Raw genomic sequence first — 17,621 nt, 5'->3', positions numbered from 1 at the left:
TCTGGCTAAGTTTGTATTTTTAGTAGAGACAGGGTTTCTCCATGTCAGACTGGTCATGAACTCCTGACTTCAGGTGATCTACTCAGCCTCCCAAAGTGCTGGGATTACAGTCATAACCCACCATGCCTGGGCCAAGGTACTTTTTTTATAAAGGCTCACTGTAGGATTGTTGAATCCACTTGTCCTCATTGCCTCCAATTCTGTTAATCCAGATGTATAGCATCTGCTATGGGGATAGCTCTATAGGAGATAGGACAGTATTAGAAGACACACAAGATCCCCCTGCTCTAAAAATGCTACAGTTACCCACGGGGAGATAAGAAATGGGGATAACAGGGAGTAGAATAAGATAAATATGGAGGCTCTTGACTTTATAATTGTACCTTTTTCTTTATTCAATATTTTCATTAAAAGTACCTGTTTAAATATTTAAACAGTACAAAGGCATTTAAAATAAAAATAAAAACAAACACAAAGGGTATCTTTTCTTTGTCTATTCCTGCCAGTCCCACTCACCAGAGGTAATCATTGTTAACAGATTGCTATACTTTTATCTTTTTTTTTTTTTTGCTTTTTTTTTTCCTTTATTTTTATTTTTGTGATTGCTATACTTTTAAAATACTGTTTTTGGTATTATAAAAGTATATAAGAATGATAATAAGTTAGTGTGCTTAGAAATTGATGCTCAGAAATGAACTTCTCTATTATGAGAACATGCTTATTTTATAAATTAGTTTGGGAACTTTTTAAAACCACAAAGACAACTTTAAGTTTGATCATTATACTAATATATCCAACAGCAGTTAGAAAAATTAGCAGAGCTTTACAGAATAAGGAGTTTTCAAAAAAATTATACTTTAAAGCAGTGATATTATATTTTTTAGAACTGTAGTACTTGGCACTCAATATTAACATCATTGCCAAGATGAATAGTGTGGTTCTTAGAATGTCTACATAAATGCTAATTTTTTGAAAAGTGATTTTTGTAGAGAACATCAGCATACATGGTATGTCAATAAGGGAATTGAGTTTTAACAAATTTCAGGCCAGTCATAGTGGCTCATGCCTGTAATTGCACTTTGGAAGGCCAAAGTGGGAGGATTTCTTGAGTTCAGGAGTTTGAGATCAGCCTAGACAACATAGTAAGACACTGTATCTACAATAAAATAAAATAATTTGCCAGGCATGGTGGTGTGTGCCTGTAGTCCCAGCTACTTGGAAGGCTGAGAATGGCTTGAACCAAGGAGGCTGACTGCAGTGAGCCACAGTTGAGCCACTGCACTCCAGCCTAGGCGATAGACCCTGTTAAAAAAAAAAAAAAGTGCTGGCCAGTAGCGGTGGCTCAAGCCTGTAATCCCAGCACTTTGGGAGGCCGAGGTGGGTGGATCACGAGGTCAAGAGATCGAGACCATCCTAGTCAACATGGTGAAACCCCGTCTCTACTATACAAAAAATTAGCTGGGCATGGTGGTCCGTGCCTGTAATCTCAGCTACTCAGGAGGCTGAGGCAGGAGAATTGCCTGAACCCAGGAGGTGGAGGTTGCGGTGAGCCAAGATCGTGCCATTGCACTCCAGCCTGGGTAACGAGCGAAACTCCATCTCAAAAAAAAAAAAAAAGTGTTTTTGTTTTTTTTTTTTCCAAAATCATTACATTCAAATAATTATTTGCTCTTTAAACTAGTCCCTTTGGTATGTTAGATACTTATGCAAACAATGCTGCTATTGTGTAGAACATGTTGGAACTCCTCTTTGGGAACTGCCTTTTAAATAGCTTCACTGGTAACACGTTATAATCAGCATAATCAGAAAGCAGTTACACATTTTCCAGAAATAAATCCAGTGAATAAGGTGAGTAATGTTACTTCTGGTCACAAACAAGGAATATCTTTTTTTTTTTTTTCTCTAGAGATAGAATCTCACTTGTTGACCAGGCTGGTCTTGAACTCCTGGCCTCAAGTGTTCTTTCTGTCTCAGCCTCCCGAAGTGCTGGGATTATATGCATGGGCCACCATGTCTGGCCGCAGGAAACAATGTTAAATGTTCTACAGGAGGATTTCAGGAATGATGGGTAAAGAGATACATTGCATGGCATATCTATATGGGTGAAGTTTCAGGGCATATTTCTTTTTATAGCCTGACAAAGCTAGGCAGTTAGCAAAGTACAAGGTAATATAAACAGCTGAGAAATAAGTGAGCCAGATTCAGTACTCAGTAAAGAAAACGTGATATAAGTAATGCAAATGTCAAGTTACCTTCAGATTTTAGAATTATAAATGAAATTGAATTTTATAGAGTAGAAATTCTATGTATTTTTAAGGTTACAGGTACATTTGAAAATTTGGTGAAAGCTGGATGCCCTCATCCCAGATATTATGCATATATAAAGCATTGCAAAAATGATCCTTGAAGTATAGGATCCTTGTCAGAAATTCATTCTAATTTACGTAGATTGCTTTGACTTCGTATATTTTTGTGAATGTGGGCCACTTGTTCATCTTGGGGGTTTTTTTTGTGCTTGTGTGAGACAGTCTTGCTTTGTCCCCCAGGCTGGGGTGCAGTATGGTGATCTTGGCTCACTGCACCTCCACCTCTCAGGTTCAAGCTATTCTCCTGCCTCACCCACCCGAGTAGCTATAGGTCATGCCACTATGTGCAGCTAATTTTTGCATTATTGGTAGAGACAGGGTTTCACTATGTTAGCCAGGTTGGTCTCGAACTCCTGACCTCAAGTGATGCACCTCAGCCTCTCAAAGTTCTTGGATTACAGGCGTGAGCCACCATGCCTGGCGTCAACAAGGGATTACGATTTAAAATAATATACCAGGAAAAGGTATGTGTTTCTGAATGAATAAAAACCACACATTGTATTATCTATTTTAAGAAAACTTCACAGTAAGATGTTTGTCCCTTACAATCATTTTTCATGCTTCAGAAATAGTATAGTGACTTTCAAACTCTTTTGTGTATAACTCATAGTAAGAAGCACTTTTTATTTAACAATTCAGAGTACATATATGTGTTTGTGTAAGCAGCTGAAACAAAAGTTTTGTCAAACATTATTTTACATCATGTGATGTAGTCTGGCACTTTCTGTTATATTCTGTTTTTTTCCTGCAGAAACTGGTCTGCTTATACTTTAAATTTATTTAATTACAATATAATGGGTCCTGACCCACAGTTTTAGTAGTCCAAAGTGATAGACAATAGACTCAGAGCACTGGATAAAACACAGCACTCATCCATGAACAAAAATAAACCACCACAACAAAAACTTTTAAGCTGATTAAAAACTGTTGTCAAACATCGTGATTAATGGTAGTTTCAAAGGATTTCTGTTGAAAAAGCAAGGATACCCACTATCACTTTTTGTTTGGCTGTACTTATATGTATTAATCATTGCAGTAAGTCAAGGGGGAAAATGTGATTATAGAGATGGAAAGGAAGTACAACAAAACCTATTTCCTTATTTCCATATGGTATGATTGCCTCCATAAAAAACTGAAAAAAATCTTCAGATCAGTCATTAAAAATAAGTCAACAAGGTTGCCAAAAAGAAGAGACACATACTAAAATTGCTTTCTTGCATCAATAATCAATTACAGGAAAATGCTGGGGTAAAAATTATTTCATTCTCAATATTTAACAAAGCCGTAAAGTATTCAAAAATAAATTCAATAAAAGAGGTGCAAGAAATATATAATGGATATAAAAGAATGCCTACATGGGGAGGTATATCATGCACATGAACGGTTAAACTCTATATAACACAAATGTAAATACTCCGCAAATTTCTCTAAATTCAATGCAATGCCAGTTGAAAGTCCTGTAAATTTTTTTGAGGAATTTTATGATCTCATTATAAAATTAACAAGAGAGTAAAAGGCCAAGAATAGCTAAGATAATTTTGAAGAACAAGGAAACCAACTTCTACCAGGTACCAAGACTTATTATAAAGTTCTAGTTGTTATATTAGTAGCATTGATGCAGGGTTGCATGAAGATACCAGCAGAACAGATTATAGGCCATGTAAACATATCCACAAACATATGGAAACTTGATATAAGGCAGAGGTACATTACGATGAATGAGAAAAATATAGTTCTTTCTCAGGACTTTATATGTAAACTTTCTATAGACTACAGGCATGTGCCACTGAGCCTAGTTCTCTACCACTTTTAAAAGAAAATACATGAAAATTTTTTGATATTCAGATTAAAAAAATGTTCTTAAGCACACAAAGAAAAAAATAACAAAGATAGAGATAAACCATAGATTTAGAGATAAACTTGACCACATTGTAATTTAAAATTCTTGTTGAAAAGAGACACAAAAATAAGCTAGATGTGGTGATATGCACCTGTAATCCCAGCTTCTCAGGAGGCTGAGGCAGAAGGATGGGGTGTACCCAGGAGTTCAAGGCCAGTCTAAGCAATATAGTGAGACTCTGTGACTCTGTCCTTTTTTTCTCTCTTTTTTTGAGACAGGGCTGGAGTGCAGTGGTAGTCTTGGCTCTCTGTAACCTCCTCCTCCTGGGCTCAAGTGATCCTCCCACCCCAGCCTCCCAAGTAGCTGAGACTACAGGTACATGCTACTACACTCAGCTAATTATTTAATCTTTTGTAGAGATGAGATCTTCCTGTGTTGCCCAAGCTGATCTCAAACTTATAGGCTCAAGTGATCCTCCTGCCTCAGCTTCCTGAAGTGCTGGGATTACAGGCATGAACCATCATGCCCAGCCTTTTAACTTCTCTAAGTCCCAGTTTACTTCCATGTCAGGTTGATGTCAAAATTAAATGAGACTGTGCATGTGAAGCCCATAATAATGTTCAACAAATTAGAGTAGCCTTCATATTACAATAAAATAGCTCGAGGACAGCTGTGAAAGGACAGCAGGATTCTGCAAAGGCCCTTGCCTTGATTCCGTATAGATTTTAGGATTGTTTTTTCTAGTTCTGTGAAGAATGTCATTGGTATTTTGATAGGGGTTGCATTGAATCTGTAGATCGCTTTGGATAGTATGGACATTTTAACAATATTAGTTCTTCCAATCCACGAACACAGGATATCTTTCCTTTTAGTGTATGTCCTCTTTAATTTCTCTCATTAGTATTTTATGGTTTTCATTGTAGAGATCTTTTACTTCTTTTTTGTGATAGAGTCCCACTCTTTCACCCAGCCTGGAGTGCAGTGGCATGATCTTGGCTCACTGCAATCTCCACCTCCTGGGTTCAAGCAATTCTCCTGCCTCAGTTTCCCCAAGTAGCTGGGATTACAAGCATGCACCACCACACCCGACTGATTTTGTATTTTCCATCTCACACATTGGCCAGGCTGGTCTCAAACTCCTGAGCTCAAGTAATCTGCCCACCTTGGCCTCCCAAAGTGCTGGGATTACAGGTGTGAGCCACTGCACCCAGCTCAAGATCTTTTACTTTTTTGGTTCAATTTCTTTTTAGAGGGTTTTGTTTGTTTGTTTTTGTAGCTATTATAAATGGGATTGCTTTCTTGATTTTTTTTTTTCAGATTGTTTACTGTTGGTATATAGAAATGCTACTGATTTTTGTATGCTGATTTTTGTATCCTACAACTTTACTGAATCATTTATCAGTTCTAATGTGTTTTTGGTAGAGTCTTTAGGTTTTTATAAATATAAGATTATGTTGTTCGCAAACAATGACAGTTTGACTTCTTTCTTTCCATGTTGGATGCCCTTTATATTTTTCCCTTGTCTAATGGCTCTGGCTAGGACTTCTAGTATTATGCTGTATAAAGTGGTAAAAGTGGGCATGCTTGTTGTCCTCTGGATCTTTAAGCAAAGGCTTTCAGCTTTTCTCTGCTCCATAGGATGTTAGCTATGAGTTTGTCATATATGTCCTTTATTGTTTTAACATATGTTCCTTCTGTACCCAGTGTGTCAAGAATGTTTATCATGAAGGGCTGTTGAATTGTATCGAATGCCTTTTTCAGCTTCTGTTGAAATGATCATATGGTATTTGTCCTTGATTCTGTTATTGTGATGTATCACATTTTTCTTTTGTTTTGTTTTAAGACAATGTCTCACTTTCTTGTCCAGGCTGGAGGGCAGTGGTGCGATCTTACTGCAACCTCCACCTCCCAGGTTTGAGTGATTCTCCTGCCTCAGCCTCCTGAATAGCTGGGATTACAGGCATATGCCTGGCTAATTTTTGGTTTTTGTTTTTTTGAGATGGAGTCTTGCTCTGTTGCCCAGATTGGAATACAGTGGCTCTGTCTTGGCTCTCTGCAACCTCTGGACCTCAGGTGATCCACCTGCCTCGACCTCTGAAAGTGCTGGGATCACAGGCCTGAGCCACTGCTCCTGGCCTAATTTTTGTTATTTTTAGTAGAGACTGGGTTTTACTACATTGGCCAGGCTGGTCTTGAACTCCTGATCTCAGGTGCCTGCCTCAGCCTCCCAAAGTGCTAAGATTACAGGTGTGAGTCACCACACCTAGCCCTGTGATGTGTTGTGTTTATTGATTTGTATGTGTCACACTTTCGCCCAGCTGGAGTACAGTGGTGCCATCTCGGCTCACTGCAGCCTCCGCCTTCTGCATTCAAGCGACTGTCCTGCCTTAGCCTCTCGAGAAGCTGGGATTTCAGGTGCCCACCACCACATCCAGCTAATTTTTTTTTTTTTTGAGATGGAGTTTTGCTATTTTTTTTGCCCAGGGTGGAGTGCAATGGCACAATCTTGGCTCACTGCAACCTCTGCCTCCCAGGTTCAAGAGATTCTCCTGCCTCAGCCTCCCAAGTAGTGGGATTACAGGTGCCTGCCACCATGCCCAGCTAATTTATGAATGATATTTTTAATATGTTATTGAATTCAGTTGATGTCCACTTCAGCTTTTTCTCTTCATTATTCACATATGCCTTTAGTTTCATAGTACCTGATAAATTGGAAGCCATTTTTCTGCCCTATTTTGTTTTTGTTTTTGTTTACCTCTCCATGCAATTAAAGTAGGAACAGTTGAATATTTATAAGTAGATTTGGAATAGTAAGAGGAAAAACTTAGTTCTGGTTATTCCTTACTGATCTGCTTCTCCAAACGTAATGCTATTGACACTGTGGGAGCAACTGGTTTTAGTCAGGTGGGAGGGAAATAAAAGAAGGAAGTCAAAGAGTGGGTGGGAGCAACAAAACAGGTACTCCTTCATGTGTAGGTACAATGAAAGGCAAAATGGGAAGACACAGAGATATAGAGGGTAGAGCTGTATTTCAGGTGTGGGTGACTCTTTTTTTTTTGATACTGAGTCTTACTGTGTTGCACACGCTGGAGTGCCATGGGATGATCTTGGTTCACTGCAGTCCCTGCCTCCTAGGTTTAAGTGATTCTCGTGTCTCAGCCACACAAGTTGCTGAGATAATAGGCACATTCCACAGTGCCCAGCTTTTTTTTTTTTTTTTTTTTTAGTAGAGACAGGATTTCACCATGTTGGCCAGGCTGGTCTTGAACTCCGGACCTCAGGTGATCTGCCCGCCTCGGCCTCCGAAAGTGCTAGTATTATGGTATGAGTCACTGTGCCCAGCCAGTGACATCTGTCTGTCTGCCTTTCCTTTCCTTTCCTCTTTCTTTTCTTTTTTTCCCTCTTCTTTTTGATAGGGTTTTCCTCTGTCATTCAGGTTGGAGTACAGTGGCATGATCTTAGCTCACTGCAGCCTCCATCTCCCCAGTTCAGACAGTTCTCCTGCCTCAGCCTCTGGATTAGCTGGGATTACAGAAATGCGCCATCATACCTGGCTAGTTTTTGTATTTTTAGTAGAGACAGGGTTTCGCCATGTTGCCCAGGCTGGTCAAACTCCTGAGCTCAAGTGATTCGCCTGACTTGACTGCTATTTACTCTAGTATGCTTATTACAGGTTCATAGGATTATAAATATAAATGAGCCCATATTTTGTTTCTCTCAGTTGTCAAGTAATCTTTTAGTTCCCCTACATATAAAATCCTATAGAAAATACAAAGTAGTATAACCAGTATCATTACACTCAAGGTGGTGAAAGTTTAGTTGGGGAAGCAAGGCAAACCCAGGATTTCATTGAGTGTAATCTTAGCTTTGATTTTCTAGGATCATCATCTCTTCTTTTTTTTTCCTCATTTTTCTTGCTAATTTTTATTGAGTGCTGTCCTAAGCACTTTATGTGGATTATTTAATTTATAATAATTCTCACAGTAACCCTAGTAGGTAGTGCTCTTACTATTTCCATATTATTTATGAGTAGATTAAGATTTAAGAGAAGATAATTAAATTGCCTGGGGTCCCTCAACATTTTTTTTTTTTTTGAGACAGAGTTTCGCTCTTGTTACCTAGGCTGAAGTGCAGTGGCACGATCTCGGCTCACCACAACCTCTGCCTCCTGGGTTCAGGCAATTCTCCTGCCTCAGCCTCCTGAGTAGCTGGGACCCTCAGCTTTTAAGTGCTGGAGCCAGGATCTGAGCCCAGATTTGGAGCTTTTAAATACTATTCTGTTTTGCCTGTTTTAGTGGTACCCAGTATTTAATTCTTCAGGATCTCAGAGGAGCTGCAGTTTCAATTCTCCTAAAGTATAAGTAAGATTTCCTTTAGCAGAAGGAAGAGCCATTCAAGGGGACAAAGAAAAGGAACTAATATTTATCATATGGGTACTAAGTGCTACACACCGAGTAGGTGTTCTGCTGCCAAATACCATCTCACTTAACCTTCACCACGATACTGAAATTTTATCATCACCATTGACAGATGCCGAAAGTGATACTGAGAGAATAATTTGACTAATATTTTAGTCTTGCAGAGAGTACAGAGAGGAGAGAGATAGGGTGGTAGTGGAACTATCTGTGTAGGTTATGGAATTCAATATCACGTCAGTCTGAACTCAAAGCCTGTATTTTTCATGATAATAATTAGGTTGACCCCTAATGCAAAACCATGACATGAAGAAACTATGACATGCAAAACCATGACATGAAGAAAAGAGTAAGGAGTGAGCCTGACATCTTTTGGAGAATATGAGTTAGGATAGTTTGAGTGTAACAAAGGATGCTTTTGCATAGAAGACTGGGAAGTAGAAAAATAGAACCAAATGGAATTGTGGAATATGAACCAGAGGGTATAGTTCAGTGACTCTTGATCCTGGGGTGAAGATAATAACACACAAAATCAGACTCTAGTAAAAGTTCAATTACTTTTTCTCTCTTCCCTCCCACCCTTATTTCCTCTCTCCTTTCCTTCACCTTTTTTAGTGAATAATTTAAAACATACACAAAAGCATACAAAATACTATAATGACTCTATGTGTGCCTCACCCTGTCCCTGACCAATTTTGTACAATCCACATTTCCATTCACCCTTTTGTATTATTTTGAAGATTCTAGATACCATTTTGCTCATAAATATTTCAGTATATATCTCTAAAAGATAACGGTTCATTTTTCAAAACATAAAAATACCATTATTGTTACCATTATCATCATCAGATATCCAGTTCGTATTCAGATTTCCAGTGTTCTTTTAAAAATCGTAATTTTTAAAGTTTATTTGAATCAGAGTCCAAATAAGTTTCAAATATTAGTGATTGTTTGATACGTCTTTTATTATTATTATTTTAATTTTTGTAGAGACAGGATCTCACTGTGTTGCCCAAGCTGGTCTTGAAATCCTAGCTTCAGGAGATCCACCCACCTTGACCACTCAAAGTGCCAGGACCCCAAAGTGAGCTACCACACTAGCCTGATACATCTTTTAAGTCTCTTTTTAGTTTATAGGTTCATTCTTCATCTCTTCCTCTACTCCTTCCCCTCATCTCCTCCTAGAATTTATTTATTGAAGAATCAGGTTTGTTTTATTGAACTTCTCATAGCCTAGATTTTTTTGTTTACTACACCCCTAACAATGTAGTTTAACACATTCCTGTCTTCTGTATTTCCACAAATTAGCAGTTGGATATAGAGCCTTGATCAAATTTATGTTTGACTTTTTGACAAGACACTGTCATAGGCGGTGGTGTATTTTTCCATTGGGCATACAGTGTCTGGTCATTTATTTATGATGTTGCAAACATTGATTCTCAGTCCATCACCTTCCTAATTTTGGTTCTTCTAATGCCAATTCTGTCATTCCATCTCTATTGATTAACTTGAGTACTGCTGTAAAATCTTCTTTTCTACTATTTGGCTACTCAGTGGTACGGTTATCATAGGAATGGCAGGACAACTGCTTTTATTCCATTCCATTTATTTAACAATTTTCAAAATAATGAGTTGGTTAGTCAGCAGCCTTCAGTGGTGACTAATTTTATTTTAGTATCATATAAACTCATGGATATAAAAACATTTCATGTATTTTAGTCCATGTAATCATTTATTGTTCCTTAAGCTTTTCCACAGATATTGTTACTATCTTTTTTCCCCTTACTGGGATTTATATCTATGAAAAACTAGAAACTTACTGAAAACCAGAGCTGGACCAGTCAAGTGTAGGAGTATATTCTGATGGCATTTAAGAGGTTTTCGCTTCAAGTCCCCTCTTATAACTCATATCTTACACTTGCATATACTTATTCAGCTGCAGAGGAATTGCCAGTTTAAATTTTGTGGGAAAATTCACATATATCAAAAGGCTTAGTCTCTCACTTCTAGCATTTTTAGAAGATTGCTATAGCAAGAAGAAAGGGCTTTATTTTTATTTATTTTTCTTTTTTGAGGTGGAGTCTTGCACTTTTGCCTGGGCTGGAGTGCAATCGTGCGATCTCGGCTCACTGCAACCTCTGTCTCCTGGGTTCACATGATTCTCCTGCCCAGCCTCCCAAGTAGCTGGGATTACAGGTGCACACCACCACACCTGGCTAATTTTTTGTATTTTTAACAGAGACGGGGTTTCACTGTGTTGGCCAGACTGGTCTCGAACTCCTGACCTCGTGATCCTCCCACCTCAGCCTCCCAAAGTGCTGGAATTATAGGCATGAGCCACCACACCCGGCCAAAAGGGCTTTAAAAAAAAAGTTTATAATAATTTCAAGGAACTAGCTATGTTAGGTATGTTAGCCTAACTTTCAGGATCTTGGGTTTTCAGAGAACATATAAAATTATCATAGGTTATAACTATCAAGTTGACCTTTCCCTGAGAACCATACTGTTGGAGACACCTCTGGTTTCTAAGACATTTCTAAAACTTTAAACTTACTCCTTCTCAGAGTAAGAAATATATTGATAGCTTCAGAATTTTCCAGGAAAATAAATTTTATTCTTTTGAAAATCAGCATTCATATACATTAGTACTGAGTTTGTAAGCTTTAATATTCTAAACAGAATTTAAAATAGTTATTAAAATGAAAATATAAAGTAGCATTTACTGGATTTTACAATTTACCAACCCCTCTTCACATCCATTATTACATTTCTTAGGCTTCACAAACCCTATGTTAATATTGAGTAATTATTGTCTAACAGATGCTATGCTGAACCTTAACATGGATTATTTATTTATTTTTCTTGAGATGGAGTCTTGCTCTGCTGCCCAGGCTGGAGTGCAGTGGCTTGATCTCAACTCACTGCAACCTCCACCTTCCAGGTTCAAGTGATTCTCATGCCTCAGCCTCCCTGAGTAGCTGGGCCTATAAGCGTGCAGCACCATGCCTGGCTAATTTTTGTATTTTTAGTAGAGATGGGGTTTTGCCATGTTGGCCAGGCTTATCTTGAACTCCTGACCTCAGGTGATCTGTCCACCTTGGCCTCCCAAAGTGCTGGGATTAGAGGCGTGAGCCACTGGGCCCAGTGGATTATTTATATTTTAATTCTCACAGCAATCTATGAGGTTGGTTCTCTTATTATTCCCATTCATGAATAAGTAAACTGGGGCTTAAGAAAGGTTAAGAAACTTGACTGTGTCTCACAGCTAGGAAATGAAGGAGAGTCAGGGATTGAGCCCTTCCTTGCTCTTACCAACTGGACATGTATCCATATTATCCCTATTTTACAGATGAAATAAATGATCCCTTGGAGATATTTGGAGACCTTTCCAAGGTTGCTTAATTAGCACATGATGGAGTCAGAACAAGAATCCCTGAATTCCCAAATGCCAAGGCAGTGTTCTCTCCTAGCAGGCCTAGAGTGGAAGGGTCACAGTAGGTGAGCAACCCTGATCTTCCATTCACTGCTGGAGCTCACCTGGATGGCAACAGAGCCAGAAAGGTAGGATTCAACATTTTAGTACAAGTAGCAGCACTTTAATTTAACATAAATGACCCAGCTGAATGAGCACAAAATTAGGATAGTTGTGTGTCTAGAGACTGAACTGGTATTTATTATCTCAGCCTTATTCACGTTATTCTCCATACATGGATTCTTAGGTGTTGTGGGGGCAGTCATCTGGACCATTTACTCAGCTTCTTCCTTACTTATCTAGCCACAATTTCTGTTTTTTCCCTTGGGGAATACGTCTTTTTGTTTCACGATACACTCAAGCCAAGAGTCCTTCCTGCAATTGAATTGTAACAGCAGTGTTGTTTATTTTCTGTTATTTATTCAGTAAGTGTTATGTTAAGTACTTTAATATTTTTACAGATTAGTGATGTAGTGTAAGCAGTGGATTATTCATTTTCTTTGCTGTATTGTATTCCATTGTGGTCCTTTGGTGCATTTTAATATAGCATTTTCAGTATTTGCAAATGAGCTGTGCCTTACTGCATTTGGGCATGCACCTTCTTTATTTTTGTGTTTTAAAATGGACCTAAAGATAAAGGGACAGGATTAGAATGGTGAGATATTCAAGAACTTCAAAATAAAGGCAAATGAACCAGAGTTAGTCAACTCGAAATAAGTGTAAGTTCTAGATGGAGGCCAGGATTTTGGTCTTTGTAAACTGAGTTTGTGTGTATGTTTTTAACCAGGATATTTACTAGATCATGAATAGGCAGGTCATGTTACATTTAGACTAAAAATCTGATTTTGATCTAACATTGTTGAAATAAAAATTTCTCCAAACTTGGTTATCACAATGTGTCAGTCTTAGTTCACATATTTTAGAAATCTGAGCTTGGCAGTATAAAGGACTAAGGAGCTTAAGCAAAAGTCCTTCTAGAACTGTGGCTCTTAGAATCTTCATTTAGTAGAAAAGAGAGGTACCATCAATACTCAAATTTCACCTTGATATGAGAGAACTTCAAACATTCTCCAGCAGAAGGCTTTTTTTTCCCCTAAAGGAGTTAGGACTATGGGTATGCACCTAAGGGCACCTGGCCCCTTCAGGTAGAGTGAGAGAATATCTCAGAACCTCTCCGGGCAGTAAAGCAGACCTGAAATTGAACAGGGTCTTATTATTTTTATTATTATTTTCAGACGGAGTCTCACACTGTGGCTGGACTGCAGTGGCACGATCTTGGCTCACTGCAGTCTCTGCCTCCTGGTTTCAGGTGATTCTTATGCCCCAGCCTCTTGAGTAGCTGGGATATAGGCACGCCACCATGCCCGTCTAATTTTTATATTTTTAGTAGAAATGTTTCACCATGTTTGTCAGGCTGGTCTTGAACTTCTGGCCTCAAGTGATGAACCTGTATTGGCCTCCCAAAGTACTGGAATTACAGGCGGGCATGAGCCACTGTGCCCAGCTCTAACTGGTCTTTAGTGAGAAATGGAGAAGACTAATTAAGAACCTAGAACCAACCTGGGCAACATAGAGAGACCCTGGTTCTACCAGGAAAAAAAAAAAGCTGGATGTGATGGTAAATGCTGTGGTCTGAGCTACTATGGAGGCTGAGGTAGAAGGATCGCTTGACCTCAGGACATCAAGGCTGCAGTGAGCTGTGATTACACTACTGCAGTCTAGCCTGGGCAACAGAGTAAGACCCTATCTAAAACAAAAACAAAAACACCTGGAAACTTGGATGATAGGCTACTTCTAGTGAGTATCATGCATATGATTACTTTGTGATGAGGAAAAGATTAATGAGTTAAGGTTAAGATTACTTGCTAGGCTGTTTCTTGCACGCTCTCTTCAGTGGATCTGTTGATTCAAGCATTCTGGGACACGAATCTTGATTCAGTGCTATGCAGCACTGCAGAGCTAAAGACTGAATTTGAGAGTGCCATCTGGTGGCTTTCTGTAGACATTTAGTTTCATGCAGAAAGGATTTTCCCAATGCCCATATATTAGATGCTATAAAAACACAAGAAAAAAAACTAAACCACATCAAGAACATATGCTACCATAGTTTTATCTCTGCAGAAGAAAGATAGGATCTCACTTAGTAGTGTAAGTAGAAACAGTATAAAAGTTGTTATGCCAGGATCTTAGGATATTTCCGGTCAAGATACCATTTGGAGAGCAACCGATCATTGGAATTTCATCTCCCAGTCCCTAATTTGCAAGGTATTATTTAGAGAATTTGACTATTTGTTTTTTATTTGTATATTTTACCCTACTTGAATTAATTATAAAGATTTCATGAGAGCTGTTAGTGGTACACTACATACATCGCTGGAGAGTTATAAAAATAGCACTGCATCCTATTTTTGCCAGTCTAGATCACATCTATGAGAATTCACATCACAAATTTAATACTTTGGCCCAAAATAGTAAATTTCTTTCCACAAGTAACTTGGCAATTTCCAAAAAAATCCCAGAGTGACTCTTCAATTAATTGTGGAGTATATAAGGAGTTGAAAATTAAAATAAGCATGAATGGAGGCCATGTGGATCTTATTTTGTCTTTTAAGCACTTGTAGTACCTGCTATCTCATAGGGATTTTGAGAAATACACACACACACACACACACACACACACACACACACACACATATTTTGAAACAAGGTCTCACTCTGTCACCCAGGCTGGAGTGCAGTGGTATGGTCTTGGCTCATTGCAACCTCCACCTCCCAGTTCAAGTGATTCTCATGCCTCAACCTCCCGAATAGCTGAGACTACAGGTGCCCACCACCATGCCCAGCTAATTTTGTATTTTTAATAGAGAAGGGATTTCACCATGTTGGTCAGACTGGTCTCAAATTCCTAACCTCAGGTGTTCGAGGCCTGCCTTGGCCTCCCAAAGTGCTGGGACTGCAGGTGTGAGCCACTACACCTGGCCAAGAAGTATAATTTTTATAAGATGCTTTTAGTTCCGTAGGGAAGACTATAGTTTAAAATGGAGCTAGTTTGTACTCTATTATCCTGTTTATTCACTAGATATTCAAATAAATTTAACTTATTATGTGTAGTAGAACTCTGTTTTTAACGTTTATCTTATAGCAATATCAGTGATAATTAAAAAACTTTAAAGTCTATTTTGCTTTTTCTAAGAAATGCCTTTTCTTCCCTTCCAGGTAACAAATATACTCTGGAGACTAGACCAAACCAAGAAGGCATTGATGTAAGACAAGAGCTACTGAAATTCCATTCTACTTACTATTCCTCCAACTTAATGGCTATTTGTGTTTTAGGTCGAGGTAAGAACCCTTACAACTTTTTATAGAGTTGGATAGTGTAAGTTTTTTGTGTTGGCTTTTTCAAAGTATTAGAAGATGGATATAAGATAGAGCTGCCTCTTTGCTCAGAGTCTTTTGAAAATGATCTACTTGTTAGATAATATATAGATGGGGATTTTTATGTCTAAATCATTGTGTTCCCAAAAGAAGTTTAAATGGAGTTTGGAAAAAAATACAAATTATTACAGTAATTGGTGCTCTACTTATATAAAAGCAAGGCAAGCCCAGCCTGGGCAACATAGTAAGACCATGTCTCTACCAAAAAAAAAAAATTTTTTTTTTAAATTAGCAGGATGTGGTAGTCTGCACCTATAGTCCTAGCTGCTAGAGAGGCTGAGGGAGGAAGATCGCTTGAGCCCAGGAGTTAAAGGCTGCCATGGGCTGTGATCACACCACTGCACTACAGCCTGGGTGGCAGAGAGAGATCCCACGTAGAAAATACAAAAAGGAAAAAGATTGACAAATTCTCTGCAAAATCTGCTTACACTAACTTATGCCAGCCTCCACTTATACCAGCCTGGGCAATATGATGAAACCCCATCTCTACTAGAAATACAAAAATGAGGCTGGGCACAGTGGCTCATGCTTATAATCCCCTCACTCTGGGAGGCCGAGTTGGGTGGATTACCTGAAGTCAGGAGTTTGAGACCAGCCTGGCCAACATGGTGAAACCCCATCTCTACTAAAAATACAAAAATTAGCCATGCGTGGTGGCACACACCTATAGTCCCAGCTACTCAGGAGGCTGAGGCACGAGAATCACTTGAACCTGGGAGGTGGAGGATGCAGTGAGCAGAGATTGCACTGCTTCACTCCAGCCTGGGCAACAGAGCAACACTCTGGGAAAAAAATAAAATAAAAAGAAGTACTGAAGTGAGGCTGGGCGTGGTGGCTCACATCTATAATCCCAGCACTTTAGGAAGCCGAGATGTGTGGATCACCTCAGGTCAGGAGTTTGAGATCAGCCTAACCAAACCCTGTCTCTACTAAGAATGTAAATATTAGTCATGTGTGGTGGTGCACATCTGTAGTCCCAGCTACTCGGGAGGCTGAGGTAGGGGAATCGCTTGAACCCAGGAGGCAGAGATTGCAGTGAGCCAAGTTTGTGCCACTGCACTCCAGCCTAGGCAACAGAGTGAGACTCTGCCTCAAAAATAAATAAATAATAGCTGGGTGTAGTGGAGCCCACCTGTAGTCCCAGCTACTCGAGAAGCTGAAGCACAAGACTCACATGAGAATCATTTGAACCTGACAGACGGAGGTTACAATGAGCCTACGTTGCACCACTGCATTCCAGCCTGGGTGACAGAGTAAGACCTTGTCTCCAAAAAAAAAAAGTCAATCACTTAGAAACTTCTAACATCTGACACTGGGCTTAGACTTATCTATGTACAAGGTGAATGTTATACTATTGCTAGTAGTTCAGTATAGATGTCTGTTGAGAATCATAGTTTTCCAAATGCAATTAATTATTGTTTCTAATATTTGTTTTTAATTTTATTATAATATTTGTGAAATAACATTGTGACTGTTTGTGAATAATTGTTTCAAGTATAAAGAGATAGGTGTGAGGCATGATCATTTTCACATTTTCCTTATAATGGTACCGAGACTTTTCAGGAGATCCTAAGATTTTAAGCACTCCCTCTTGTATCCTATGATTTGCTTAAGTTCTGTTTTCCTTGTAGAATCTTTAGATGAATTGACTAATCTGGTGGTAAAGTTATTTTCTGAAGTAGAGAACAAAAATGTCCCATTGCCAGAATTTCCTGAACACCCTTTCCAAGAAGAACATCTTAAAGTAAGTGCATAAATTTTGGTATTTTGTCTTAATTTATCAACAGGATATATACCCAGTTTACTGTCGAATGGGTGAAAATTTTTGGAGGTTTCATTATCTAGGCAGTTTTTTTTTTTTTTTTTAAACAGTCTCGCTTTGTCATCCAGGCTGGAGTACAGTGGTATGATCATGGCTCACTGAAGCCTCAACCTCTCTAGCTCAATTGATCCTCCCACCTCAGCCTTCTGAGTAGTTGGGACTACAAGCACACCTGGCTATTTTTAGTAGAGACAGGTTTCACCATGTTGCCTTGACTGATCTTGAACTCCTGATCTCAAGTGACCCACCTGCCTCAGCCTGTCAAAGTGCT

General features: G+C 38.8%; 1 protein-coding gene across 17 annotated transcripts in view; it reads left to right on the top strand.

Moving 5' to 3' along the window:
* Window positions 1-17,621, top strand: part of IDE (insulin degrading enzyme) — a 133,389-nt gene that overhangs the window by 51,737 nt on the left and 64,031 nt on the right. For all 17 annotated transcript variants that reach the window (XM_078346035.1, XM_078346032.1, XM_009009970.5 and 14 more), the window contains 2 exons: window positions 15,310-15,432; window positions 17,160-17,272. Coding sequence is in view for 15 of the 17 variants with exons in the window: in XM_078346032.1 (XP_078202158.1) it covers window positions 15,310-15,432; window positions 17,160-17,272 (236 nt within the window). In the remaining 2 variants the exon portion in view is untranslated. The remainder of the gene's footprint in view (window positions 1-15,309; window positions 15,433-17,159; window positions 17,273-17,621) is intronic.

Source organism: Callithrix jacchus, chromosome 12 (assembly GCF_049354715.1).
Source record: "Callithrix jacchus isolate 240 chromosome 12, calJac240_pri, whole genome shotgun sequence".
Lineage (NCBI taxonomy): Eukaryota > Metazoa > Chordata > Mammalia > Primates > Cebidae > Callithrix > Callithrix jacchus.
This window is presented reverse-complemented; position numbering and strand designations above follow the sequence as displayed.